This window comes from Mustelus asterias, chromosome 4, assembly GCF_964213995.1.
Source record: "Mustelus asterias chromosome 4, sMusAst1.hap1.1, whole genome shotgun sequence".
In the NCBI taxonomy this organism is placed as follows: domain Eukaryota; kingdom Metazoa; phylum Chordata; class Chondrichthyes; order Carcharhiniformes; family Triakidae; genus Mustelus; species Mustelus asterias.
Genome location: NC_135804.1, coordinates 25,603,410 through 25,630,495, shown reverse-complemented (window position 1 = coordinate 25,630,495; position 27,086 = coordinate 25,603,410). Strand labels below are relative to the sequence as shown.

The 27,086-nt window shown below is 42.7% G+C and overlaps 1 protein-coding gene across 1 annotated transcript in view; it reads right to left on the bottom strand.

The window, feature by feature from the left end:
* LOC144493078 (polycystin-1-like protein 2) overlaps positions 1–27,086 on the bottom strand; it is a 91,223-nt gene that overhangs the window by 5,553 nt on the left and 58,584 nt on the right. The window contains exons 22-33 of the mRNA XM_078211951.1: positions 25,956–26,271; positions 25,401–25,662; positions 23,101–23,197; positions 20,020–20,166; positions 17,013–17,198; positions 16,284–16,611; positions 13,217–13,350; positions 10,967–11,094; positions 7,644–7,804; positions 4,887–5,097; positions 2,700–2,801; positions 252–383 (exon numbers count right to left, since the gene is read on the bottom strand). Of these exons, the coding sequence (XP_078068077.1) occupies positions 252–383; positions 2,700–2,801; positions 4,887–5,097; positions 7,644–7,804; positions 10,967–11,094; positions 13,217–13,350; positions 16,284–16,611; positions 17,013–17,198; positions 20,020–20,166; positions 23,101–23,197; positions 25,401–25,662; positions 25,956–26,271 (2,204 nt within the window). The remainder of the gene's footprint in view (positions 1–251; positions 384–2,699; positions 2,802–4,886; positions 5,098–7,643; positions 7,805–10,966; positions 11,095–13,216; positions 13,351–16,283; positions 16,612–17,012; positions 17,199–20,019; positions 20,167–23,100; positions 23,198–25,400; positions 25,663–25,955; positions 26,272–27,086) is intronic.

Sequence of the window (27,086 nt, the reverse complement as noted above, 5' to 3'; positions counted from 1 at the left end):
GTGTATGTATGTATGTGTGTGTATGTATGTGTATGTGTGTGTGGGTGCGTGTGTGTGTGTGTCTGTCTGTGTGTGTGTGCGTGTGTGTGTGTGTGTGCGTGTGTATCTGTCGGTGTGGGTGTGTGTGTGGGTGTGTGTTTGGGTGTGTGTGTGTGTGTGGGTATGTGTGTGTGCGTGTGTGTGTAAGTGTGTTTCTGCAGTTTATTTCAGCAAAACCAAAATAAACAGTCCGAGTTCTTTCCGATACAAACCATTGGGTGATGCCGTTCCTCACTGAAGGACACAAGTAAGGCAGAAACAAAAACGTTTAAGATGAAAAACGTCATGAAGATAACACAGGTACTAATGATAAATGCACCCATGAATGGAGTAGTTCCCATCACCTGAGCAAGAGAAAGAGAAAAATAATTGTTGTAATTCACAGTTTATAAATAAGTATCCAAAGCGACAATAAGTCTTCAAATATCAAACACTCAGCAGCAGCAACCACCAGTAAATAAAGTAAAGAAAATAACTGGGCCTATAACATTATTACAATCATTGCTATAAAATATATTATAAAATCTGTTGCATTCATCCCTCTTTTGGGGCTGCACTTCCATAGAATCCCTGCAGTGCAGAAGAAGGCCATTTGCCCCATTGGTCTATACTGACTCTCCGACAGAGCATCTTTCCCAGGCCCACGCCCCCGCACTATCCCTGTAGCCCCACATATTTACCCCACTAATCCCCCTAGCTACACATCTTGGGACACGAAGGGACAATTTAGCATGGCCAATCCACCTAAGCTGCACATCTTTTGAGTGTGGGTGGAAACCGGAGCACCTGGAGGAAACCCACGCAGACACGGGGAGAATGTGCAAACTCCACAGAGACAGACCCCAGGTCGGAATTGAACCCAGATCAGAGAAATTGTTACGCGTTGCACGAGCAGACAGGAAAATCTGCACATTTATAGAATAGGCTTAATATTTTCCGCAATATTATCAGAAAAGAAGTTTGAGTTTGAAGAACAATGTGCAGAGTTTCTATTTTCTTTACGGTTTCAGATTTAAGAATTTGAGTATATTAAAATGTACCAGATGGTAAAATTTTAGGATTCTGCATCAAAATCCATCCAACTCAATCTTCACTATTACTCAATTTTGCTGAAGCTCTAGAAATAGATCTCGCAGTTGCACAGTTTAGATCATAGATGGCGCAGTGATACTGTGGCAATGTGTGTTGTAATAACACATCAAACAAACGATTACCCTCTTGGATCAAGCAATGTGAACTGGTCTACACTACACTAAAAGTCATTTCACAATCCCTCCAAATCTCACAAGTGTAGTCAATCAGGCTTGCATATAGTTCCTGTCCCAAACTAGGCATCTGGCTTATAAAACCCTCGAAAGGCATGTGGTGGCCAGAACAATCCTAACACAGTAGGATGGGAGCACCGTCACCAAATGTACTCCCCTGGTTTCATACCAAACACCATCACCTTTCCAACACAACTACGAATTGGCATATCCCAAAAACAAATTTAATAAAGCCTCTTTGGTTAATTTTGCCTCCTGTTGGCAGAAATGAATCACAGAATAGAATCATAGAATCCCTACAGTGCAGAAGGAGACCATTTGGCCCATTTAGACTCCACCTACAAGAATCCCCACTCAGGCCATATCCCCGTAACCCCACGTATTTCCCCTAGCTAGTCCCCCACACTCAATTTAGCATGGCCAATCCACTTAACCTGCACATCTTTGGACTGTGGGAGGAAACTGGAGCACCCGGAGGAAACCCAGACAGACATGGGGAGAACGTGCAAACTTCACACAGAGTTTTCACACAGATGCTTCTGACATTTATTGATAATTGATAATGACTAATCCACCAACTTTATGCTCTTCTCCTTTTCATCCTTTATCAAACCTCTTTCTCTTCCTAGTGATAAATGATTCATTTAAAAAATGGATAAACATTGATACGATGCGAGGGTCTGTGACATGATGTGGAGATGCCGGCATTGGACTGGGGTGGGCACAGTAAGAAGTCTCACAATATCATGTTAAACTCCAATAGGTTTATTTGGAATCACAAGCTTTCTGAGCACTGCTCCTTCATCAGGTGAGTGCATGCCAAACATTCATTTATCGCTGCACTCATCTGATGAAGGAGCGGCGCTCCGAAAGCTCATGATTCCAAATAAACCTGTTGGACTTTAACCTGCTATTGTGAGACTCCTTACTAGGGTATATGACAATTACCATGGTGACATTGAGTGAGAAATTAAATGAATGCAGGGGTTAGGCGAGTGTCAGTGGAAGGATTAGATGTCTGGATAAACTTCCAAAGAGGTAGAACCTTTCACCAATACATACTTTGTGTTATACAAAAATTACTGCTCCATAAACATTTACCAACAGTTATTCATCCCAATTTGCGGCATATACAATTGGTCAGTGAGCAAATTGTCCTGGGAATTTCTGTCCCTTCTGCTATACTTCTGCTATATTTCAAGAAGCAGTTAGATATACCACTTGAAGTGAAGGGGATTAAAGGATATGGGGATCAAGTTATTGAGTGGGAGGATCAGCCATGATCATCATGAATGGCGAGCAGGCTCGAAGGGGCTGAATGGTCTCCTCCTGTTCCTATTTTCTATGTTTATACACATGAAGCATATCCTAAACTATACGTTAGTGATATCCCACCTCATCGTAGTTGAAGGCTCCAAGCTGCAGGCGAATAATTGTTACCATTGAACTACTGAAAGTCCTGTAGGTGGATAAGTTCAAACCCAACACCAAGTAACACTGTGGGAGAGAAATGAACTCATTAATAAACTGTAATGTAAGGCCCAGCACAAAAGGGTTGTATGTTACTGTGGGTGGGCAATTAAATTGCGAACTCAGCTGTGTCCATGTGACTTTCTGATATTCCTCTCAGTGATAAAATATACAATAAGAACTTTCATTTACATAGCACCTTTAACGTGGTAAAACATCCCAACATACTTCAGAGGAGTGTCGTCAAACAGTATGTGGCACAGAGCCACATAAAGGGATGTTACAAACCATGAATAAAGCTTGGTCAAAGGAGGAAGTTTTAAAGAGTGGAGGAAAGCAAGATAGAGAGGCTGAGGGAGGGAACTCCAGAGGTTAGGGCCTTGGCAGCTGAAGGCAATGGTAGAGTAACCAAAATCGGCGATGCTCAAGAGGCCAGAGTCAGAAGAGAGCAAGTATCTCAGAGTGCTGGACTGCAGAAAGTCCCAGAAATAGGGGAGGATGAGGCAATGGAAGGATTTGCAAGCAGGGATGCAAATTTTAAAGTTGAGCTGTTGCTTAACCGATGGCCAATGTTGATCAGTAGGCATGAGATGATGGGTGAATGAGACTTTACGTCAGCAAGGGCTCAAGCATTAGTCTTTCAGATGAGATTGTTACGAAGAGTGGAAGATGGGGGCCAACCAGGAGTTAATTGGAATAGTTAAGTGTGGAGATAAATGAGGGAGTAGGTGAGGGTTTCAGCAGCAGGTAAGCGGAGGTAGGGTAGAGTCAGGTAATGTTGCGGAGGTGGAAATAGACATACTTAGTAATGGCATAAATATATGGTTCGAAGTTGATCTTGAGGGTGTGGGAGGGCCGGTGATGCAGGGGTCAGGGGGCTGGCCAGTGATTGAGCTGGCCAGCAATCGGAAGGCCAGCGGACAGGGGTCACTGTGCTGACAGATTGGCGCATGCGCAGTGGCCCGTGCAGCACTATACTGCCAACCTCTTCAGTGATTTCTGAATTGAATCACGTTAGTGCACTCTGCAGCGCACAGAGTGTGGGAGATTCATTTTGAAAATCCTGCTGAAAAAACCAGCGTGATTTACTCCAGTTTTTATGCAAATTCAACACTTAGGCTGGAATTTTACCGCCTTGTCTGCCCCGGAATAGGGACGGGCGAGGATCACAGAACAGAATTCTCTGTTGGCCTCAGGCAGAATTTTACGAGCCTCGCCCGAGGTTGTAAAATACCACCCATAAAATCTTTTTGGGAGAATTGCCCCCCTATTCTTTTTCCTGGCAATAGTGCTTTCATAAAAATGAATGTTTTCATTGATATATTTCCAAATTTTAACACATCAAAAGCCTCCCTTTTGATATTCCTGCATGCTGTACCAATATCTGGCTGGTGGCCTCCTCTTAGGCCACACCAATGGCTTAATCCACCTCTTGGCCCTTGTCCCTATTTGGTTGACATTGTTTTCCATGGCTTTGCTGTGATTGCACAGAGAATCACGCATGCAGACCAATGAGATTCTTTGGGCACAAGGTCAGGCCATCGGATTGTCCAACAACAGGAATAATGTGAAGTTTCAAATTCAAATTTTTATCCATTTTCTCAACCCAGATGGCAATATCTGGATAGATCTAAATAGAACATTTTCAGTGGTCACTATTAGAAAAACAATAAAATCGCCATAATCCCAGATAACCATAGGCTGACTGGTGGTGATTTAACCTGAGGATCACCACACCTCAGGCGAGAGGTAAGGTTGAGAAGGTGGGGCCTTCATGAATAACGTCAGCCTGTATGGGAATTGAACCCACACTGTTGCCATCATTTTGCCTTCCTAACCAACCATCCAGCCAACTGAGCTAAACCGACCCCCAGCCACAGTACCTTGGGAATAAGTGCCACAATTACTTTCCAGTCCAAAATGAACTTCACACTGTTTAAAGTATATCCAGTTTGGATTAATTTAAGTTTCAGAGGACCGATTTTCCCATTTCATTAAGATCCAACATAACATGATACCTGCTCACATATGTTCCTGCAAAATAGTCTGAATCTAAACAATGACAGCAGTGATCTAAAAATATTTGGTATTGTGGAGATATAAGTTGCTTACCACAGAGGAGTAGGCAACAAGCAACACAATGAAGATGAACAGAATCCCCAGAAGATTACCCCAGGCTCTCTGCAGTGAAGAAGTAATCAGGTGCATCTTGGGATTCAAACGTAGCAGTTTCCACAATTTAACAGTAGCGAGTGACACCAGGAAAGCAATAACATATCCCAGACCGGAGTCTACAATTGCAGCCTCATAGAAATTTACAAACCTGGAAGTAAGCACCAACAATATCAATTTAGATTTACAATGGTTTTGAAAAAAATATATCAATAGGTTTTATCATGCTGAAGTCTTCGGTCTTCAGATGTTCAGGTGGGTATAATTATTACACTCAATGCAAAACAGGCTTTGGAGTCACCATTGTGCCATGCCAGCTCAGAACAATTCAGGTAGAGATGTGGGAACAAGTCATTGATATGTATGTTGGAGCATGCCCCTTTAAGAGAACGGGTCAGGTAACCCACAACTTGGAGCTTGCCCAACCAGTCTTGTGCTGACTATGCTAGGATAAAGACCTGTTAACAAACTGTTAGTTTACTCCCACTGTCTTTGTGGCCGACTATTAGTCTCAATATCAGATGTCAAACGTAATAGGTACTGGTAATAGGTAAACGTAACTGGTCTTTTCTGGATGTAAAAGATCCTATAAAACTACTCAAAGAAGAATAGGGAATTCTCCCAGTATCCTGATCCTCAAACAACCCAATCAAATTTACAGATCATTTGCTAAATCTAATGTTTAAAATTTCAAGTTTATTTATTAGTGTCACAAGTAAGTTCACATTAACACTGCAATGAAGTTACTGTGAAAATCCCCTAGTTGCCACACTCCAGCGCCTGTTTGGGTACACCGAGGGAAAATTTAGCATCTAACCAGCATGTCTTTCAGACTGTGGGAGGAAACCGGAGCACCCGGAGGAAACCCACGCAGACACAGGAAGAACGTGCAGACTCCGCACAGACAGTGACCCAAGCCGGGAATCCAACCCGGGTCCCTGGTACTTGTGAGACATATTCCCAACTTGGCTACCACATGTGTCCACAAAACAAGAGTGAGTACGCTTCAAACGTAATTGCCCTTGGACGGGAAGCATTTTCAGATGTCCTGAGGATGTGGCAAGGCGATAAATAAATGAAATTCTTTCTTTCCCTCGCTCCCTCTTTCCTGTCTGCCTTAAGTAGTGTTTGGCACGGGGCAGCAAGGAAACGCCAGAATTAATAGATGCAAAGACTGGAAGTAAGAGCTTGGATTTATACATCACCTTTCATATTTTCAGATGTCAGGCTGCATCGCAGACACTGAAGTAATTTCAAAATATAAAGATCAAGGGATACTCACACTCACAAAGTGCATTGGGTTAAATAAATATCAGAAAATATAATCAGTGCAATTGAGGCTTATTCAGAAGTAGAAGGATGATTTCACATTACGGTGCATGTAAAATTAGCAGAGATCATGCCCAATCTGCATTGTCGGCAGAATTAATAATTGTGTGTGTAAAACAAAATCATATTTATCAATGTTATCCATGGGCATTATTGATGCATCACATTAACTCACCGTCATAACTCTTGATACTGTTCACAGCATAATGCAAAATGCAGGGCATTAAAGAAAAAGATAGACTGAGATCGCTGTTATTTAGAGCACTCTCTGGGAGAATACTCTCTGGCACAACTCAGGGACTTTGGCTGCTTCAGGAAATAGGGGTTTAAAAGTTTATTAGACTGCTTATGTAAATAGAGCAAAAAAGGTTCAAGGTGACATGGACGTGATGCCAAAAAAGTGAATGGAAAAAGGATAGCCATAGTCAGAAATACTGCTGTATTTATCTTAACCAGATAGCCTGGTTAACATTCTTGGGAATGTGATAACAGTTTCAAAAATAAGAGAATTTAAAGTGGAGCATTTTGGAGCCTAATTCTAAGATGAATGTTGAACTTCATACCGGTGAATAAACAGACATTATGTGCGATTCAATCTCCAAGTGCGGCTCGAAGAAGTTTTATTTGTTCAGGGTGAGTCAGCAGTAATTACCTTCTGTTCCATACACATTGAATACTTAAAGAAAGTTTCTTAAAGTAAATTGTAAAACTATGATTGCTCTTGCACCCAGAGGACCATGGCTGCAGCTGCTAATTTCTTCTTCAATCTGCAATTAAATTGTTCTATTTTAGCTGCAATCTGGATCCAGGACAGGGTGAACTGTCAGGGTTAAGATAAAATTCCCAAATGTGTCGAGTGACTGAGGCCTGTGTATGATTGTGCAGCCTGGACACTCAGTGTAGTTCTAACATCAATATTTATTTTTCACAGGTCAGCAGCTCCGTAGGGCAGTTCTGCAGAGGGAGTACATTAGAAACACCAGCCCTCACTATCCCTGTTCTTAGTGCCTGCCCTCCCCGGCAGCGCTCACAGCCTTTCACAGAGTATTTTTCACTGTAAATGCCCGTTAATTAACCTCCCTGCGGGAAATTGCGCTCTGGAGCCAGCTGCAGCCAGGAACATGTTTCGTGCTTGTTCCCAGACCCACAGGTGAAAAATTCAGGCCCCAGGAGTTTATGCTTACCCTGAGCACTAGCTGGAGTGTAAAATACTTCTGTCTCTCTCAACTGTAAATTTAAATGCTTAAGCCAATGGATTGCATCACCCAGCAAAAGGTAATGCTGAGCACGGACCCAGGCAGCAGAACTTCAATGATCACTGATCTGAATCTTCAACACTATGTGGGGTATAAGGATTTGATTAACAACCTGTCCCGGTTTTGCAGGTAGTCATTTATAACTCTCGCTCCAAGCACGGCTCGTTTTATATACAATCCAAAAGCACTCCAGCTGCACAGGACAATGGCCAAATCAATCAGGTTCCATTTGTCCCAGAAGTACTCCATTCCTTTCTGCTTTAGGAGTTTTCCCTGAAAGAGGATATATCGTTTGAGTAAATCTGGATAGATTGGTAATAAACATCTCTCTTCACAATCACGATGTTGTGTTTAAATTGCACATCAGATTTTTCTTTCATTGTTTCTTTTAACACGTTAAACTCCAAATGTACCTAAATTCAAACATTGTCCGCAGTTATTGTTGGTGTTTTATGATTACAGAGTTAATATCGCTTTAAAGTCTTTACTTACGAACGTGGCAAACCCTCTGATACAGTAAGAAGTCTCACAACACCAGGTTAAAGTTTATTTAGAATCATGAGCTTTCGGAGCGCTGTTCCTTCCTCAGGAGAGTGGAGAGTTGGATTCACAAACACAGCATATATAGACAGAGATGCAATTGCAAGATAATGGTTGGAATGCGAGTCTTTGCAGGTAATCAAGTCTTTACAGGTACAGACAATGCGAGTGGAGAGAGGGATAATCAGATAGAAGGATAAAGCCTCCGTTGGTTCAGCTGGTTAATGAAATGTTTAGTTAAATCAATGAGTTTCCATCTTGGTGCTGAAGTAGCTTTATTCTCAGTCAGAGGGCCAACAGGAATGTTACAAACTAGCCTCAATCTCCCCGTGACAGGAGGGGAACATTGACTTGATCACAATCTTATGGTCCAACTGGAGCTGTACAAGGGCCAACAGCACATCTTTTTATTCATTGGTGGGACACGGGCATCGCTGGCTGGCCAGCACTAATTGCCCATCCCTAGTTGCCCGAGAGTCAACCACATTGCTGTGGCTCTGGAGTCACATGTAGGCCAGACCAGGTAAGGATGGCAGATTTCTTTCCCTAAAGGACATTAGTGAATCAGATGGGTTTTTCTGACAATCGACAATGGTTTCATGACCATCAGATTTTCAATTGCAGATTTTTAAAATTGAATTCTACCGTCTGCCATGATGGGATTCAAACCTAGGCTGAGTTCCTGGGTTAATATTCTAGCGATAATAGCACGAGGCTATTGCCTCCCCTGAGGGCTGTGTTGACATCAGCTCCATAATGAAGCAGCCTGTTGACACGCACTGTCAAGACTCTCAAAGCAGCCACTTTGGTGAGAGGCTAGAAGATCACCTGGACAACAGTTCCACAAGGAATAAGTGGTTTCAGGAGTGAACTGGTTAAAAAAGCAGACAGAAACCTTTACATAGCTAGAAAGTAGCTGCTCCTCATTTTTTAATTAAAAATAGGGATTATTAAGGGATTATTATTGACTGAGAATAAACTTATTAAGTCTGCCGTTTGATAGGATGGGCTGCATTATATACTTCCTAATTGGCACTCATCCAAATCTCCATTCACTGTGGCAAGACAGGAGAATCCCAGGTGTGGATGAGGTTGCAGAATCCAGCTCTTTATTGAACAAAGCCTTCATGGTTGATTTTGGCAGGAGATTAGCATTAAAGCACATTGTGCACAGTAAACACAACTTCTGTGAACTCAATACAGGGCTGTATTATGTACAGAAGCAAAGCCTGTGGATTGGGGGGTGAGAATAGTGGGGGGACACCATTCTATCATGCAGATGGAGAATGGCTCGCCCTTGTTATCATTATCAGCAGATAGAATCCCTACAGTACAGAAGGAGGCCATTCGGCCCATCAAGTCTGTACCGACCACAATCCCACCTGGGCCCTACTCCCGCAACCCCAGGCATTTACCCTGCTAATCCCCTTTCACTAGGGTCAATTTAGCATGGCCAATCAACCTAACCCACACATCTTTGGACTGTGGGAGGAAACTGGAGCACCCGGAGGAAACCCACGCAGACACGGGGTGAATGTGCAAATTCCACACAGACAGTGACCCGAGGCCAGAATTGAATCTGGGACCCTGGCACTGTGAGGCAGCAGTGTTAACCACTGTGCCACCATGCCGCCCCGGACTCCTTTGCCCACTATTTTAACTGAGGTAAGAATCTGTCCAACACATATTAAAAATCAATGACTAGTGAAAAGAGAGAATGGGACACTATAAGCTGACAATTACACTACACAATGAATTCCCCTGCTGCTTCGATGGATGAGTGTTCAGCAAGAAGATCAATTATTCACTGTCGAGGTTGATATCATCTCATATGTAATGTTAAACTAAACCATCATTTGCAGAGATTCCACATGAAGTCCCTATTGGAGGGGTCGGTAAAGGCACTACTGGCTCTGTGTTGTCCTCACTTGTTCTGTACCAATCACATTTTGTTTTCCTCAAATGTTGAGATGACTTGATGACAGTTAGGAAAATTAGGGGAGTTAGGAAACTCACTTCTTCTGTCTAATCTGGAACCAGGACATTATGCCCCGAGATTATAAGGATGTTTCCATAATTCACCTGTACAAATGGAAGGGAAACATGTCCATCTGTGGCAACTATTGTGGTATTTCACTTCACTTCACGCCAGGAGAAATTCTTGCGCAAGTTGGTCTCACAGGATTGTCGCTCATCTTGGTGTACCTGAGAATCCCAGTGGGGCTTTCGTGCCAAACAAGGAGCAGTCAAAATGATCAAACAAATAAATCACAGGAATTGGGCAAGGATCTCTGCATGGTGTTCAATGACCTGACCAAAAGTCTTCAAACTTGAAGACCTGTGGAAGGTGCTGTATGAATATGGCTGCTCTGGGACAATGAGGAGGGTCGTCAGCTCATTTCGTGATAGAATCATGTCCAGTGTGATGCGGAACGGTGCCCCAGATATCTTTCCTGTCACTAATGGTACCATGTGAGGCTGCATAATGGCTCCAGTTCTGTTTGCAATCTACTTTTCGGCCAGGCTCTTGTGTGCACTCAAAGATCTTGGCACAGACGTACACATTCAGTTCAGGACAGGCGACAACCCCGTGAGTCTGCAAAGGCTCAGATCTCATGCAAAGATCACATTACAACTACTAAGTGAACTCTTGTTTGCCAACGATAGTGTTCTCATAGCACACACTCTGAAGGGCAGCAGCTGCTTGTTGACACTTCATGAAAATATCATGTGAACACGCCATGGGTTTGTATCAAATTGCTTCGTCCTTTTAATGGAGGCATTGGACAGATTCTTACCTCAGTAAAAGGGCAAAGGAGTCTGGTACATTAATATAATCATACGACACCATTTCCAGGATTACACCTCTATTCTCTAACTTCACTTCCCACCTACCTGCATAACCATATAATAAATAACAATCAGTAAGAAGATGATTTGTGCTCCAATGATGGAAGAATAATTCTGGTCCACATATTGGTAAAGCCGGATGATCTCCATTTCCACATTGCCAAGGAAGACACCTGGAGAATGAAGTTTACAGCTGATGAGGATTTCCAGCGATACTGTAAATATGGCCAAGTGTTTGAGTATTCCTCAGCACCAAATATAAGGAATCAGTGATAAATATTAGAGCACTTCAACAAAGATTTCTGGTCCAACTGTTTTATTATATCTCACCTAAGGGACTTTTTTAAACGTCCTTTATGGAGTGCGGGGTTCACTGGCTCAGCTGGCATTTATTGCCCATCTCTAATTGCCCTTGGAAAGGTGGCGGTGAGATGTCTTTCTGAACCACTGCAGTCCCTGAGGTGTAGGTACACCCACATTCCCATTGACTCCAGTTTTGCTAAGGCCCTTTGATGCCACATTCGGTCAAATGCTGTCTTGATATCAAGGGCAGCCACTCTCACATCACCTCTGGAATTCAGCTCTTTTGTCCATGTTTGAACCAAGGCTGCAATGAGGTCAGGAGCTGAGTGACCCTGGTGGAACTCAAACTGAGCGTCCGTGAGCAGGTTATTGCTAAGGAGCTGCTGTTTGGTAGAACTGTTGGTGCCAGCCAGTCAGAGACCGGCAATTCTCCATTGCCAGCATGTTCACCAGAACTTCACCAGGATCATCATTGGATCCTTGACTCAGGTGAGTGAGGATCATGAGGTGGGAAAGGGGTGGCCTTCAGTGGCCTCTCCCTTCCCAATGCAAGTCCCTTGACCTTGGATAGAGTCCTGCCAATGAGGGATCTCCGGTGGACCACTGGCGGGTTTGCTGGGCAGCTTTGGGAAGCACGGGAATGCCATGTGGCTCCCATTTAATCCCTTTGCCACCATTAAGTCCCAGTGGGCTCAGGGATAATGGGATCAACTGGCTCATTAATGATCCTAAATGACATGCCACCACAAGTGGGTGAGTTTCCCTCAGTTGGCACTTTCCTGCCTTCAACTTCGCCATGGGAGCTTTTCTCACTATTGAGTGACTGATGTGCAGACATCCCCATATTTAACCTGGCCTGGTTGTCAAGTTTCCCGTTGCGATGAGCCGCATTAAATTCACCCAAGAGCAACAGTATCAATCAACCAGAGGTGTTCATAGATAATAAAAAGAGGAAATGCTGGAAAGACTCAGCAGGTCTGGCAACATCTGTGGAAAAGGGAAACAGACATCTGTCTCATTGACTCAAAACATTAGCTCCCTTTCCCTTTCCAAAGACGCTGCCCGACCTGCTGAGTCTTTTCAGCATTTTCTGTTTTAATTCCAGATTTTCATTTTGCTTTTAATAGAGATATTCATAACTCCATCTAAATGGGCAAATTAATCAAAATAGTTATAGAGTTACAACTTTTTTCTGATAAATTCTCCAGAAGCATGAACCTCATCACGAGTGTATAGGATTAAATAGAATTTACAACGAAACAATTGGGCCCCCATGTGAGCATGTATCCTCCATATGGGTAATAGCCTGAATCAGAGAGTCATAGAGTCATAGAGGTTTACAGCATGGAAACAGGCCCTTCAGCCCAACTTGTACATGCCACCCTTCTTTTTTAACCACTAAGCTAGTCCTAATTGCCCACGTTTGGCCCATATCCCTCTATACCCATCCTACCCAGGTAACTGCCTAAATGCTTTTTAAAAGACAAAACTGTACCCACCTCCAGTACTACCCCTGGCAGCTTGTTCCAGAGACTCACCACCCTCTGTATGAAAAAAGTGCCCCTCTGGACACTTTTGTATCTCTCCCCTCTCACCTTAAACCCCCTGTGCCCTCTAGTTTTAGACTCCCCTACTGTTGGGAAAAGATATTGACAATCTTGCTGATCTGTGCCCCTCATTATTTTATAGATCTCTGTAAGATCACCCCTAAGTCTCCTATGTTCCAGGGAAAAAAGTCCCAGTCTATCCAGCCTCTCCTTATAACTCAAACCATCAAGTCCCGGTAGCATCCTAGTAAATCTTTTCTGCACTCTTTTTGTTTAAATAATATCCTTTCTATAATAGGGTGACCAGAAATGTACACAGTGTGGCCTAATCACAAATGTATTCTTTCCTTCACTTAGCTGTTGTTGGCCAGTTCTTCTCACAGTCCCATTCTCTTAGTAATGACTGCATAATATACAATCAAAGCAAAATAGGTTTATCTCTTACCAATAGCTTTCATCTCCAGCATCAGTGTGGCTACACAAAACAGATTTACATTCGCATTGTAAACCGTGAACTCTACAAAGATGGCTCTGGTGTACATATCTACCCAGCTGTTGTCCTTTAGATATTTCAAAACTCTGCAGGGAAAAGTAGAAAACCTTTATTATCCCATCAAAATATTGGAGATGAATTGACGAAACATGTGGTCTAATGGGGAAAAAAGGTCTGCAATTGTGCGTCCAAAAATAAACTGTGAGCCAAAATGATGATGGCATCTCAAGAGGAAGGTTGTGGTTGGGAAGCAGCAACTTCAGGGTGGAAAAAAATCATAAATGCATAAAGGAAGTTTCAAAAGACATTTGCTGAAGATCTTTCTTCCCACAAAGGACAAGCTTTGAAAATTAGAACACTTGAAACTGGTGAAAAGGTCATGGAGACTCAGATTAAGCCAATCAAGAACAGAAAAGCTATAAATGGGTTATTATAGCTATTAAAAACTGCTTTAATGAATACAACATCCATCAGGAATTGGCCCTGTGGCTCTCACTATTCACACATTCATAATTGACCTAGATAAGGGGATTAAGAGCAAGATTTTTAAAACTTGCTAATAACATGTAATTGAGAGGGAAATCGTCACGGAAATTAGGAAGTGACTGTACTCTTCGATGGGTTTTGGGGGTGTTAACTCTTCAACTGAGGTTTGTCAGGCAGTCTTCCAATTGGAAACTAAACAACTAAACTCAGTTTTACTAATTCCTACGCCGCATGTCACATCTGGTGAAGTGAAAGAATCCAACATACTGTTTGTGAATTCACGATGCAAACCAGAGCATTTACATAAAGCAGATGGCTTGGCAATTGAGTAATAATCATTTCCAAAAAGTTCTGGATCATAATGAAACAGCAAGTCCATTTTTTATTCACAGAAGTCAAATGCTCCAATGATGATAATGATATAAACACATGATTATTACACAGAGGGATGATCTTCTCCTCCCCTGAACTCATTGCGCGAAGAAGGAGCAATGTTGCTCCCCCTGCTGGTTAAATATCTAACTGTTATCAGCCACATTCCTCTAAGTTGATCGGGACCATGGGCTCATCAGAGGTCTGACTGCAGCCCGCAAAAACATTTTGTTGACCATTGCCCACACACAGGGTTGCCAAATTTCACTGCTTTCCATCTGCGTAGCTTTTCTCCGACTGGTATTAAAGTTTAAATTTTATTTATTAGCGTCACAAGTAGGCTTACATTAACACTGCAATGAAGTTACTGTGAAAATCCCCTCGTCGCCACACTCCGGTGCCTGTCCGGGTACGCTGAGGGAGAATTTAGCATGGCCAATGCACCTAACCAGCACATCATTTGGACTGTGGGAGAAAACTGGAGCACCCGGAGGAAACCCACGCAGACACAGGGAGAACTTGCAGACTCCACACAGACAGTGACCCAAGCCGGGAATCGAAGTGGGTCCCTGGTGCTGTGAGGCAGCAGTACTAACCACTGTGCCACTGTGCTAAAACGATACATAAAGCAGGGGCAAGTGAAGTGAGGTGCGTACTGATTGTAAACAATGAGTGTGAGAGGCGTGTGTTCCCTCTGCACCCAAATCGAAGTGTTGCTACAGTTCAATTGGTACATCCTGCAAATTCTGGGTACACAAGTGCAGTCAGCAGAATTATCTTACCCTGAGAGACAGCCTTGGTTATGACACCGGTGGATATGGGAGGTTGCGCTTTTTAATGTTACCTTTGCACTTCAAGTAAGGTAAACAAAAATATTTCTTTTGTTTTTACCATCTGAAGTTGATGACAGTTCTATTAATGAATGAATGATTAAGCATTTTATATAACTTGTTACAAAATATTTGGCATGTGTTAAATGTACCTAATCTTATCCATGGGGTCATGTTTAGTAACAAGCCTGATTTCAATCTTGCAGCCCACAGAGAAGGAGAACGGCCTCTCATGTGGCCCACTCACTAAGCTAAGTTGCCCATCACTGAATTAGAGCATCCTGTTTTGCATAAGTAATGAAAGTAAAAATGTTATATTTCTTTTTCAGATTCAGTCGAGGCCTTCTGTAGGAGAAAAGTACAGTGACGTGTGATTGCACATCGGATTATCGCACTGGGATAATGGTCAACTTGAAAAAGGGTTTTGTGACCTGTTACAGGGCAGGCCAGGAAGGTGCCACAGCAATCAATGACAACAATAAAACACAGTAAGAAGTTTAACAACACCAGGTTAAAGTCCAACAGGTTTATTTGGTAGCAAAAGCCACACAAACTTCTTACTGTGTTTACCCCAGTCCAACGCCGGCATCTCCACATCATGACTAACAATAAAACAAACAGATTATTGCCAGAATTTCTAATGCGCAGAGATTGGGCAGGTTGGCCTTACACCTACCGGAGTTTAGAAGAATGACAGGCAATTTTATTGAAACATACAAGATTCTGAGGGGGGATTTGAAAGGATCGATGTTGACAGAAAGTTCCTCTTGAGGGGGAATCTAGAAATAGGGCCATGGGGGCTCCCATTTAAGATGGAGATGAGAGGATTTTTTTCCTCAGTGGTTTGTTGATTGTTGGCGTTGTCTACCCCTGAGCTCCGCGGTAGCTCAGTCATTGAATATATTCAAGGCTGCGAGAGGCAATTTTTAAAATTCTAGAGAAGTCAAAGGTTATGAAGCATGGGCATGAAGTTGAGTTGAAGTCTAGGTCAGATAAACCATAATCTTATTGATGGTGGAGCAGGCCTACTGCTGCTCCTATTTCTTATGATTCTCCTGTAGAAACCTTCTCCGGTCGTTCCTGCCAGTGGGATTTTCCAGTCCCACCAACAGCGCACCCTCGCCCGCGGGTTTCCCGGCAGCGTGGCAGCAATGGAAAATCCCATAGATAGTGGCAGGACCAGAGAATCCCGCCACGAGGGAACAGCACACCAGGGAAAACATGGCTGAGAAGCCGGAGTATCTCGCCCATGGTATTTCTTGTTCCACTTTTGATGTCCCACACAAACAGAATACTTTATTTGTACTTTCTTAAGTTGAAGCTTTAATTACCTGGCTGCAGTTTTGCTCTCAGTTCCCAACTCGGCCACAAAGCCACCTCCTCGATAAACAGCGAGCTTTCCCCAAATCGGATATCCATTTAGCTCTGACTCACTCTGATAATGCCAGATAGAGGTTAGCCATGGGAGTTCTGTGTTTACACTGAGGTTCGTTTTAGTCCCAAAGTCCGACATGTCTTCATCACCGTAGGAGTAAGGAGCACGGCATTCCTTAATGCCATCCATGAATCTTGTTGGCACAGGGCAAGGAGCTGGTTTGACTCTCACCTGTCGAATGCGAGGACTTCCAAGTAACCTTGAATTCCCATCAGTTATAAATCCTGGTCAAAAATCCACAGTGATTTTCAGATCAGTCCTAACATTTACTTGCACTTGCTACATTCACACTCAACAGGGGAACCTTACCAAAAAAATGGCAGAGCGTTGGTTCCAGTGAGAAAAATGGCATGTTTCTCTCGGAAGAAACAGGCCGGTTTTCTCTTCAGGTCTTACCACACTCAGTCACACAAAACAGGGGGGTATGTTTCACGCTGTCAGCGGGCCTCAACAAACCGGCACAGTCCGGCTGCTCTGAGATCGGGGTGCCATGTTTAAAGGGCACCCCGATCAAATTTAAAATTTACAAACTTTTGTTTGGGAGTCTAAGGACCAATGCAAGCTTTTTACAACATCATTAGCATGGATTCAACTATTTTGTTTTAAGTATTATCTTGGGGTTTACCTTCATAATCTCCATATAGGTTGGGTAATAAGATTTTATCAGTCCAAATATAAATGTCATTGACGGTCAGAGATCCATTGAACTTCTTGGTAAAACTATCATTGAGGGCTTTGTTCAAATAAAATGAATGAGGACTTCGCTCTCCATAAGCTATAACAGCCAATGTCACCAGAAATCCCACATGGGCTAAATAAAAAGGAAGAAAAGCATATGAGAATTCAAAGAAGCTCATTTTATCTTTACCCTATTTTTACCATATTTATCATGTCGATTTAAAAGTCACAGTTACTTTCATATCAGTGGCTGGCAGTAAAAATGCTGCTTTATTTGGGAGTCAGTCACATACCGTGTTGATTATGTCTGATTTATCCATTGGATCTTTATGGATAATGATTGGAAGAATGGCACAAAAGTGATTAAAGTAGCAACTTGGCCAAAATGTAAAAGCGTTCAACATTCAACCACATCGGATTTCTATAAGACTTTTCCATAATACTTTTTAACTATTTCCTGATTTAGTACTTCATTAATATTCACATGACTTACACAGTTCCAACTAACAAGCAGTGATCTTTTTACTAACTTCAAAATACATTTGTATCACTACAGAAGGCTGAGGAGGCCAAGTCACTGAGTGTATTTAAGACAGAGATTGATAGGTTTTTGAATGGTAAGGGGATCAAAGGTTACAGGGAAAAGGTGGGAGAATGGGGTTCAGCCATGATCGAATGGCAGAGCAGACTTGATGGGCCAAATGGCCTAATTCTACTCCTATATCTTATGGTTTTACTTGCAATTCTCTCTCTGCTTCTTTAAGTTATTTTCAATCTCTTTTTCTGCCTTTTCAATGATCTTCTACTCTCTCAATTTTCTCTCCCTCTTTGTCTTACATTTTTGTCAATGCCTGTCTCACATTCTAATTCATTCTTTCTCCCTCTCTTGCTATATGTTTTGTCTTCACGATATATCTTCACCCATATATTTCCCATCCTCTCTCTATCCCACTCACTTAACCAGTTGATAGAGCATACTTGGAAAGTTATGGGTTAAAGCTGCATCACAGATATAAGCACATCTAAGGCTAACATCTTCAGTACAAAGGGAAGACAGAGGTGCTATCTTTCAGATGAGGTCTTCAACTGCAACCCCATCTGCCAATTCAGCTGGATGTAAAAGATCACATTTTCTTCCAGTGCCCTGAGAAATGTTCCTCCCTCAGCCACTGTCAACAGATTTGACTAAATAATAAAAATGACCACATTTCAAACGTAATCTATGGCTTGGTAGAATATTGTGAACACAATAAAAAGAACCACAAGTTCTTGCCTATATTTCTTTAGGATGTATTTTTCATTCAGTAATTTAGCCACCAATGCATAATGAGTTTGTGTAATATTCAGCTGTGTAATGTTTTGAAGTAGACACACTAATCCAAGAACCACCTCTATCCATGTGGCTGTTTTGCCCTTCATATAATATACCAATGACTTTGCCACGTGCTTCTTGTGTAGCACCTCATGTAATGTGTTTTAAAAGTTTAGCTAAGTCACACTCAATGCAGTCCCTTTATCTACCCCTTGATTATTTACATGGGGCAGAATTTTATGCACCCCAAGGGCAGGTTGGCAGCTGGGCAGGGTATATAAAGTTTGGCATATTGCCATGGGTGCCTATCTGCTCACCCAGATCCCACCACAAGGCAGGCTTCAGGCATCCCACCTGATCCAGGGCTAAGTGAAGCCCTTAAGTAACCAACATTGCCACTTAAGGGCCTCTCCCTGCCCTGCCGCAGTTGTTTTAGCAACAGTTAGAGAAGGGATCCCCGTTTAAAGCCTGCCAGGTCCCACTCCTTGGACTATTGGCACGCAAGTGATATGGTTCCTCCTTTATGGGCCACCTACATCCATCAGAGGCACCTCACCAACGTCTGCCACTCCACCAGCTGGGTTTACCACCCACCTCTGTCCTCCCTTGAAGTGACCTCCTAGCTTTCCCCCACCAAAACTCCCACGTGCCTCTCTTTCCAACTCCAGTGACAGTCTTCGCTGGAGGCCAAAATGTAGTGCCAACAGTGACCACCCCTCCCAGTGGCGCTGCTGGGACCAGTTGATTGTCTGGCAACCCTCGGTGGTGGAACATCCTCCCCAGATAGGGGTGTGATCTTGCCCTTTAGTGTTAAATTGCTGTAGGGCAGTCACTGGAGCAGGGGGGGAGGGGGGGGGGGGTGGTGGTAGCTAGGGGAGGGGGCATATTTGTCATTGATTTTTTTCACCAGAAAGGTAGAAACCCTTGTAATAATAAAATACGGCCCATGAGGTTGGTGCAGCACCTATTCCTTACAGAAATTCATGCTTACTGAATATGATTGCTTCACATTTCTCCAGGTGCTCAGTAATTCCTTTCTGCTGTACCCCACTGTAATATTATTCTACTATCTCAGAAGGTTCTGGGTTTCAAACCCGCTCCTGACACTTGAGCACATAATACTCCGGGTGTAGTACTGAGGGAAAGCTGCACTGCCAGCTGTCCTACCTTTCAGAAGGGACATTAACACTCGGTGCTGTCTGCCCTCTCAGGCAGATGGTAAAGATCCCATGACGATTTTGACGAACAGCAGGAGGATTCTTCCTGGCGTCCTTGCTAATATTTATCCCTCAACCAGCAAAAACAACAGATTATTTTGTTATTATTACAATGTTGCTTGTAGTACCTCGATTTTAGCAAACTAATTGCCTTCTCAGCTTCATTTCAATGATAACTGAACATCAAAAAGTATTCAATTATCTATAAAGCACTTTGGTATGCCTTAATGCCATTGATGATACCTTATAAATACAAGCTTTTCTTTCTTAAATATTATTGACTCTACTAATTCACTAATAATGTTGGTATATCTATAATTCCAAGCTTCTTTCTGTCTCACCTTTTGCCTTCAACCCTATGGTGTAATTTTGCTTTCCAAAGAATTTTTGAAAAGTATAGTCGCACTAAAAATATATCTACATACCAATTATATCTTTAAGAAAGCCATACATTTTCTTTTCTTTGAGGCGCATTGCTTTCATTTTCTCCACATTGTTCAATGATGGTGGCTTGTAAATACCAGCATCCATCCTCTCTGTACGGTTGGGAGCCGTTGTATGGAGATCTTCATCTAATAAGAACATGAGTGGGCTGAAAAGTTGCTCATGATAAATGTTGCAAGTGACACAAAGGTGTGGGCACTGATGTAAGTGCGGTATTCAGCCTTGTTTGCACTTGTGCTGATACTCTTGGAATGTGTACCTGACACTTATGCCTGCCAACCGTGTGACCACAATTCCCATAATGTGCTGGTTCTTTGAGGATTGATTTTCCCGGGAAGATTTCCAAAGCCCACCATTTAGAGAACTGTAGATTTCAGGGTTGACTGCGTGAGAAAGGTCTAGAGTAGCAATTACAGGATTAAGAACATTTCTACCGCCCACCTTATAGATTATTTTGTGAAGCAGAAGCTTCAAAGATGCAACACTTTGGAGACATTCTTAATCATGAATAAAAGTATATCAGCTTCTACTTTGTCAAGTTTAATATGCCCAAATCAAAAAAATAGGTGCATATGGCCTTTCATAACTTCCCTATTGAGCATTACACTACTTTGTAGAGGGGATCATCAATGGTGGTAAACTTTCTGTTTGGGCTATTAAAATATTGCCATTCCTTCACTGTCGCTGGAAACATTCCTGAATTCCTTTCCTCACTGCACTGTGGATGTACCTACACCATAAAGACAGCAGCAATTCAAGAAGGCAGCTCACCACTAACCTTTCAAGGGCAATTGGGTAGACAATCAATGCTGGCCCAGCCAGCAACACCCAGATCCCATGAATGAATAAAAATAATTATAATTAATGGAAACAATTCTCCAGCTGACTGGTCAGATGGTCACAATGTATTATATCATGAGGATTTCCATAGGACGTTTGCTTAAAACTGCTCAAGATGAAATGATACAGCTGTAAGTTTAAAAAACTCTTTCGCTTAGTAGGCATTTCAAACAAATGCGAGAATATCAATACCGAGGATAATCCACTGGGGCTACACAGTAACTTTCACTGTTCACCTAACTACACATCTTTGGAAGCTTCAATTTAGCATGGCCAATCAACTTAACCCGCCCATCTTTGGACTGTGGGAGGAAACTGGAGCACCCGGAGGAAACCCACGCAGACACAGGAAGATCATGCAATCTCCACACAGTCACCCAAGGCTGGAATCGAACCTGGGTCCCTGACACTGTGAGGCAGCAGTTCTCCTCCCAGGAGAGAATCAAACTGAATTTTAAAAATGTAAAGAACTGGAAAAGGACAATAGGCGGAGCAAAGCAAGTGCATGAGTATAGATTCATTGGTAACATAACAAGGAAAACCAAGAATTTTTAGTAAACATATAATTATCTGATTAGGGATCAAAACGGAGCTCACTTGCATAGGCAAAGGCGTAGCTCTGTTACTGAACAAGTACATTGCATCTGCCTTCACTAAAGAAGAGGATGTAACCAATATCAAAGCAAAGGAGGAGGTAATAGAGAAATTGGATGCATCATCAAAAATAGATAAAGAGGAGGTACTTAAAGGTCAAAGTGGAAAAGTATCCAGTCCAGATGTGATGCCCCATGCATTGCAGAGGGAAATAAGGGTAGAAATTATGAAGACTTTGAATGCAATCTTCCAATCCTCTTTAGATATGGAAATGATGCCAGAGGATTAGAAGGTTGCAAATGTTAAAACCCTGTTCAAAATAAAGGAGAGAGATAAACCCAGGAAGCCAATCAGTGGTGGGGAAACATTTGTCTGAGACAAAGTTAATTGGCACTCGAAAAAATATGAGTTAATAAGTCAAAGCGAACTTATTAAAGGTACAGTAAGAAGCCTCACAACACCAGGTTAAAGTCCAACAGGTTTATTTGAAATCATGAGCTTTCGGAGCGCTGCTCCTTCATCAGGTGAGTTACTCGCCGCGCAGCGCTCCGAAAGCTCGCGATTCCAAGTAAACCTGTTGGATTTTAACCTGGTCTTGTGAGACTTCTTACTGTGCCCATCCCTTTCCAATGCCAGCATCTCCACATCATATGAAAGGTAAATTGTGTTTGATTGATTAAATTATTTGATACATGAATAGACAGAGAATGGAGGGAGATGGACAACGTAGAGGCAAAAGGTCTTTAGTTTAGAAAGGCATCATGTGTCGGTGCAGGCTTGGTGGGCCAAAGGCCTGTTCCTGTGCTGTACTGTTCTCTGTTCTTTGTGATTTGATGAAGAAATGGCGAGGGTTGATGAGAGTAGAGCAGTTGATGTTGAGCGCATGACTTTTCAAAGGGCATTTTGTAGAGTTGTTAGCAGAGGCAACATCAAGAAAAATATGTATTCAATGAGTTTTTTATGATTTGGAAGGCATTGTCAGAAAGATGGTGAAAGTAGAATAGACAATAACTTTCAAAATGGAATTGAATAAAGATTTGAAGGGGGAATTTTTGTGGGGCTATTGGGTGAGAGGATAGGAGAACTATACGAATAACTCTTTCAAAGGGCCAGTACAAATACAATGGACTGAATGGCTTTGTGCTGTGCTGTATCATTCTATGATCCCATGAAAAAGATGCCTCAGCAGAACTTCTACCAATGCGCCAAGGACCATCACTACCTCTTCCCTGGCATTCCCTGGTGCCAATAGCAAAATGCTGGCAAATTAATGGAATTGCCAGTCTCCGGCATTGTTTATATGTGACGGGGCAGGGGTGGTATAGTCAGCAGCCTTGCATGTTAGGATGGAGGGAGGAAAATCCAGTTTGGCAGGGGGGTTTGGGTAAGATAGGCCTCCCACCCACGTTTCCTCGATTCTCCTCCACTACATGCAGAGCAGTGGAGGAACATTCAGCTCTTAACTTGTCAACAGCATAACGTGGAGGCCTGCATATGGAACCATTGGATGTTGTGCTAAATATGGAAGCATTTCTATTCTGTGACATATTATTATTCAGTACTAAAGAATATTTGCACTGTGAACACTTTATTCCAACCATATTATTTCTTGTCTTATACAAACTTACGCATGGTAGTCAGTAAATCCTCATTACAGCTTTCCTCATATTCGTTTCTCTCAAGTTTTTTGACAATAAGTGCAACAAAGGCAGCAACAAGTAAAACCTTAAAGGAAAGGCAATTAATATTAGTAATAGTAATCATTAACAAAAAGGCAAATGACATTAGTAAGTTACAATGTTCTTTAAAGATTGAAACAGACTGTTGGATTAGAAACTTTGATTTTAAACCACAGAGGCTGCACAACACAACATTAAAGAGTCTCCTCTGTCACCCTTTGTCTTGGCATTGTGACAGGAACACAGGAATTTCCTGTCTTCAGCTATTAACATGATCCAGGGCCAGATCTAGTGAATCATAGAATCACAGAATCCCTACAGTGCAGAAGGAGGCCATTTGGCCCATCAAGCCTGCACAGCATCAGGGACCCCGGTTTGATTCCCAGGTTAGGTCACTGCCTGTGTGGAGTCTGCACCTTCTCCCCGTGTCTGCGTGGGTTTCCTCCAAGTGTTCCGGTTTCCTCCCACAGTCCAAAGATGTGCAGGTTAGGTGCATTGGCCATGCTAAATTCTCCCGCAGTGTACCCGAACAGGCGCCGGAGTGTGGCGATTAGGAGATTTCCATAGTAACTTCATTGCAGTGTTAATGTACACCTACTTGTGACACTAATAAAGTAAACTTTAAACAATCCCACCCAGACCCATAACCCCATGTATTTACCCTGCTAGTCCCATTGACACTAAGGGGTCATTTAGCATGGCCAATTAACCTAACCTGCACATATTTGGACTGTGGGAGGAAACAGGAGCGCCCAAAGGAAGCCCACGCAGACACGTGGAGAATGTGCAGACTCCAAACAGACAGTGACCTGAGGTCAGAATTGAACCCAGGTCCCTAGCGCTGTGAGGCAGCAGTGCTAACCTCTGTGCCACCATGCTTCCTAACAGGACCTAGCTCCAATGGAGGCGGAATGGTTCTGAAGCACAGTTTTAGGTCTATAGATCCCTCTGAGATTGGAACTTTTTCACGACAGATGGAGATCAGCAGCAATTGAACGCTGATTGTACTTGAACAGCTGGGATGGAGCTTATGAAAAAAGTAATTAACTCTGGCTTCTTCGGCCTGCCCCGATGCACCTATGCTTGGTCGGCAGGAATGCAGAGGTAGGCCACACTTTGCTGTGGAATGCCATCCAACCAGCAAAGCTGCAGGAAAATGAGGCAACCCTATTCCCATCTCAGTTCAAATGCTTCAGATGGTCCCGCAGCTACTGGCTCAGTTCCATACAACCCCATAAATGTTCCTGAAATCCTGGATCAACAGAAAAATGGACATGGACCTAGAGAAGCAGGTTGATCCCACCTTGTTTCAACCAAGAAATTGCCATTGCTGTACAGATGTTCAACTTGGCAAAAGGTAACAATCCAATATCAACTGAGGGGTAAATTCTTGGTGTCAGTGTGCTCCCACTCCAGGCACCATACTGCTCCCAAGGCTACATGATACAGCTGTGTGAGAGCAATGGAAAAGCCCTCTCCTGCATTTAATCCAGAATAATCGGTTGTCTTCAGCGAAAGGGAAATTTCTGCCATGTTTCCATAACTACCTTCTAGCTCTGCCATGCTAGATTCCCTGCAACCAAATAAAACTGTCTAACTTGAGTGGCATAGTGGCACAGTGGTTAGCACGGCTGCCTCACAGCGCCAGGGACGCAGGTTCAATTCCGGCCTCGGGGTCACTGTCTGTGTGGAGTTTGCACATTCTCCCCGTGTCTGCGTGGGTTTCCTCTGGGTGCTCCGGCTTCCTCTCACACTCCAAAGATGTGCGGGTTAGGTTGATTGGCCATGCTAAATTACCCCTAGTTTGGGGGTGATTAACAGGGTAAATATGTGGGGTTACGGGAATAGGGCATAGGTGGGATTGTGGTTGGTGCAGACTCGATGGGCCAAATAGCCTCCTTCTGCACTGCAGGGATTCTATGATTGATGAACTTAAAATGGGAGCGAATGCTCTTTGAGGCTCCACCTGTGAGTCTGTGTATATCTAGACCCCTGCCAATCATTGTGCTTCCTGCATTTGTGAAAATACATATTTGGATTGGGTGGATTGGTCATGTTAAATTGTCCCTTAGTATAGGTTAGGGGATTTGCCATGGGAAATGTGTGGGTTTATGGGGGAATGGGCATGGGTAAGATACTCTGTCAGAGAGTCAGTGCAGACTCGATGGGCTGAATGGCCTCTTCTACACTGTAGAGATTCTATGATTTGATTCAACCCTTTACTTATAATTGCTTTCAACATTCACTACGGTAATACGATAGTTCTCATTATCGGTTAATTCTGTTATTACCCTTATTGGTTGAATGACAAAAACACTTTCGATGAAGCTGATAATCATGGATATAAGCCATTGAATGGACTTCTTTTTGCCATAATCAAAACTGTAGAGCATGGTAAAAAATGCCGAGACACCACTTGTGATGAACACCAGGAGCCAGGCAACGTAAATAAACCACGAAGGAAGACTTTTCGAATGAACGTTTTTTTTCTCCTTCCGATGTATAACTTCCCTGTTCAATAAAGTAGAAAATACTTGTAAAGTTAATTACTGAACAAATAGTGAATATAAATTACAATTATGGAAGACTTTTGACTCAAGGGATGTAGAAATGAGCATATGTGCTAACCTGCATACATACGCTCAAGTTTATAAATCTTAAAGATAGATAGGGGACTCCTATTATCCCCAATTATTTGCAGACCAATTATTCAGAACTGGAGATATTCATTAACAGATTTAATTCTTGTTTTAACCGTATAACAAAAGTCTAGTGTCTCGGATAGCTGAAATGGTGTTCTGTACCTCTTAACACTGCAGTCATCATCTTCAGAGCTAGTCGCAGCTTTGAGTGACTGTATTATCTTCTGTACTTGATCTGAGGCATGGATTTGAGTATAAGGGTTCTGAAATTCCTTTTGCCCCATCTCTTGCAGTTCAGTTTCCACGTACTTAAGCAAAAGATTCACATAGTGGAAGAAGTGTTTCACCGTTTGATCCCTTTCTTTATCAGGGCTGCTGTATGTGGAATTATTGTCTTCATTTTGTTCAGGATTGCTGGCAATGGAATCGCTATTTTCGTTTTGTTCATCAGGATGACAGTCAGCAGAGGGGTCATTTTCTGAAATAAAACGACATTTTCCATCATTTGGAAGGCTACATGTTCCTCAGTTTCCCTCAATGGCCTGAATTTTACCGTCCCGTCTGCCACAGGAATCGGAGCGGGCGAGGGGTGGAGCTTGGGAAGGTCCATTGACCTCGGGCGGGATTTTCCTGTTTCGGGATGAGTGAGGCTGTAGAATCCCGCAAAATATTTCTGTCGGGTTTCATGAATTTTAAGTTATGAAAAGTTCTCACGGTGGAATACATGTATTTGGGAAGAACACCAGGAGCCAGGCAACGTAAATAAACCACTGTCTGGGAAGGACATTATAAGGTGTATAAAAATTCAAGCAGGTATTGGCAGAAACTAAACTGATCCAACCTTCCCTCCCACAATAAATCTCATATTTGACCATGGATTCATTTAAGTCCCAATGGTAAGTTTGCATTGGTAATATTTGGTGTGAGAGCTAAGTTTAGGCAACATGTGCAGGCCACAATAGTGAATCATTTTGATGCAAAGGTGGTCGTGTTTAAAAAGATTGCAATCTGTATGATCACATTGTCACTGAGTTCCATTCAGGTGAAGGGGTAGCGCTCCGAAAGCTCGTGATTCCAAATAAACCTGTTGGACTTTAACCTGGTGTGGTGAGACCTTTTACTGTGCCCACCCCAGTCCAACGCCTGCATCTCCACATCAAAGGAAATTCGTGAACCACGTGGGTTTTTGCACAACTTGTCATTTTTATGGTCACCATTACTGAAACCAGCTTTATATTTCATATTTTCTCCTTAATTGAATTTAAATTCCACTGGCTGTCATGGTGGGATTTG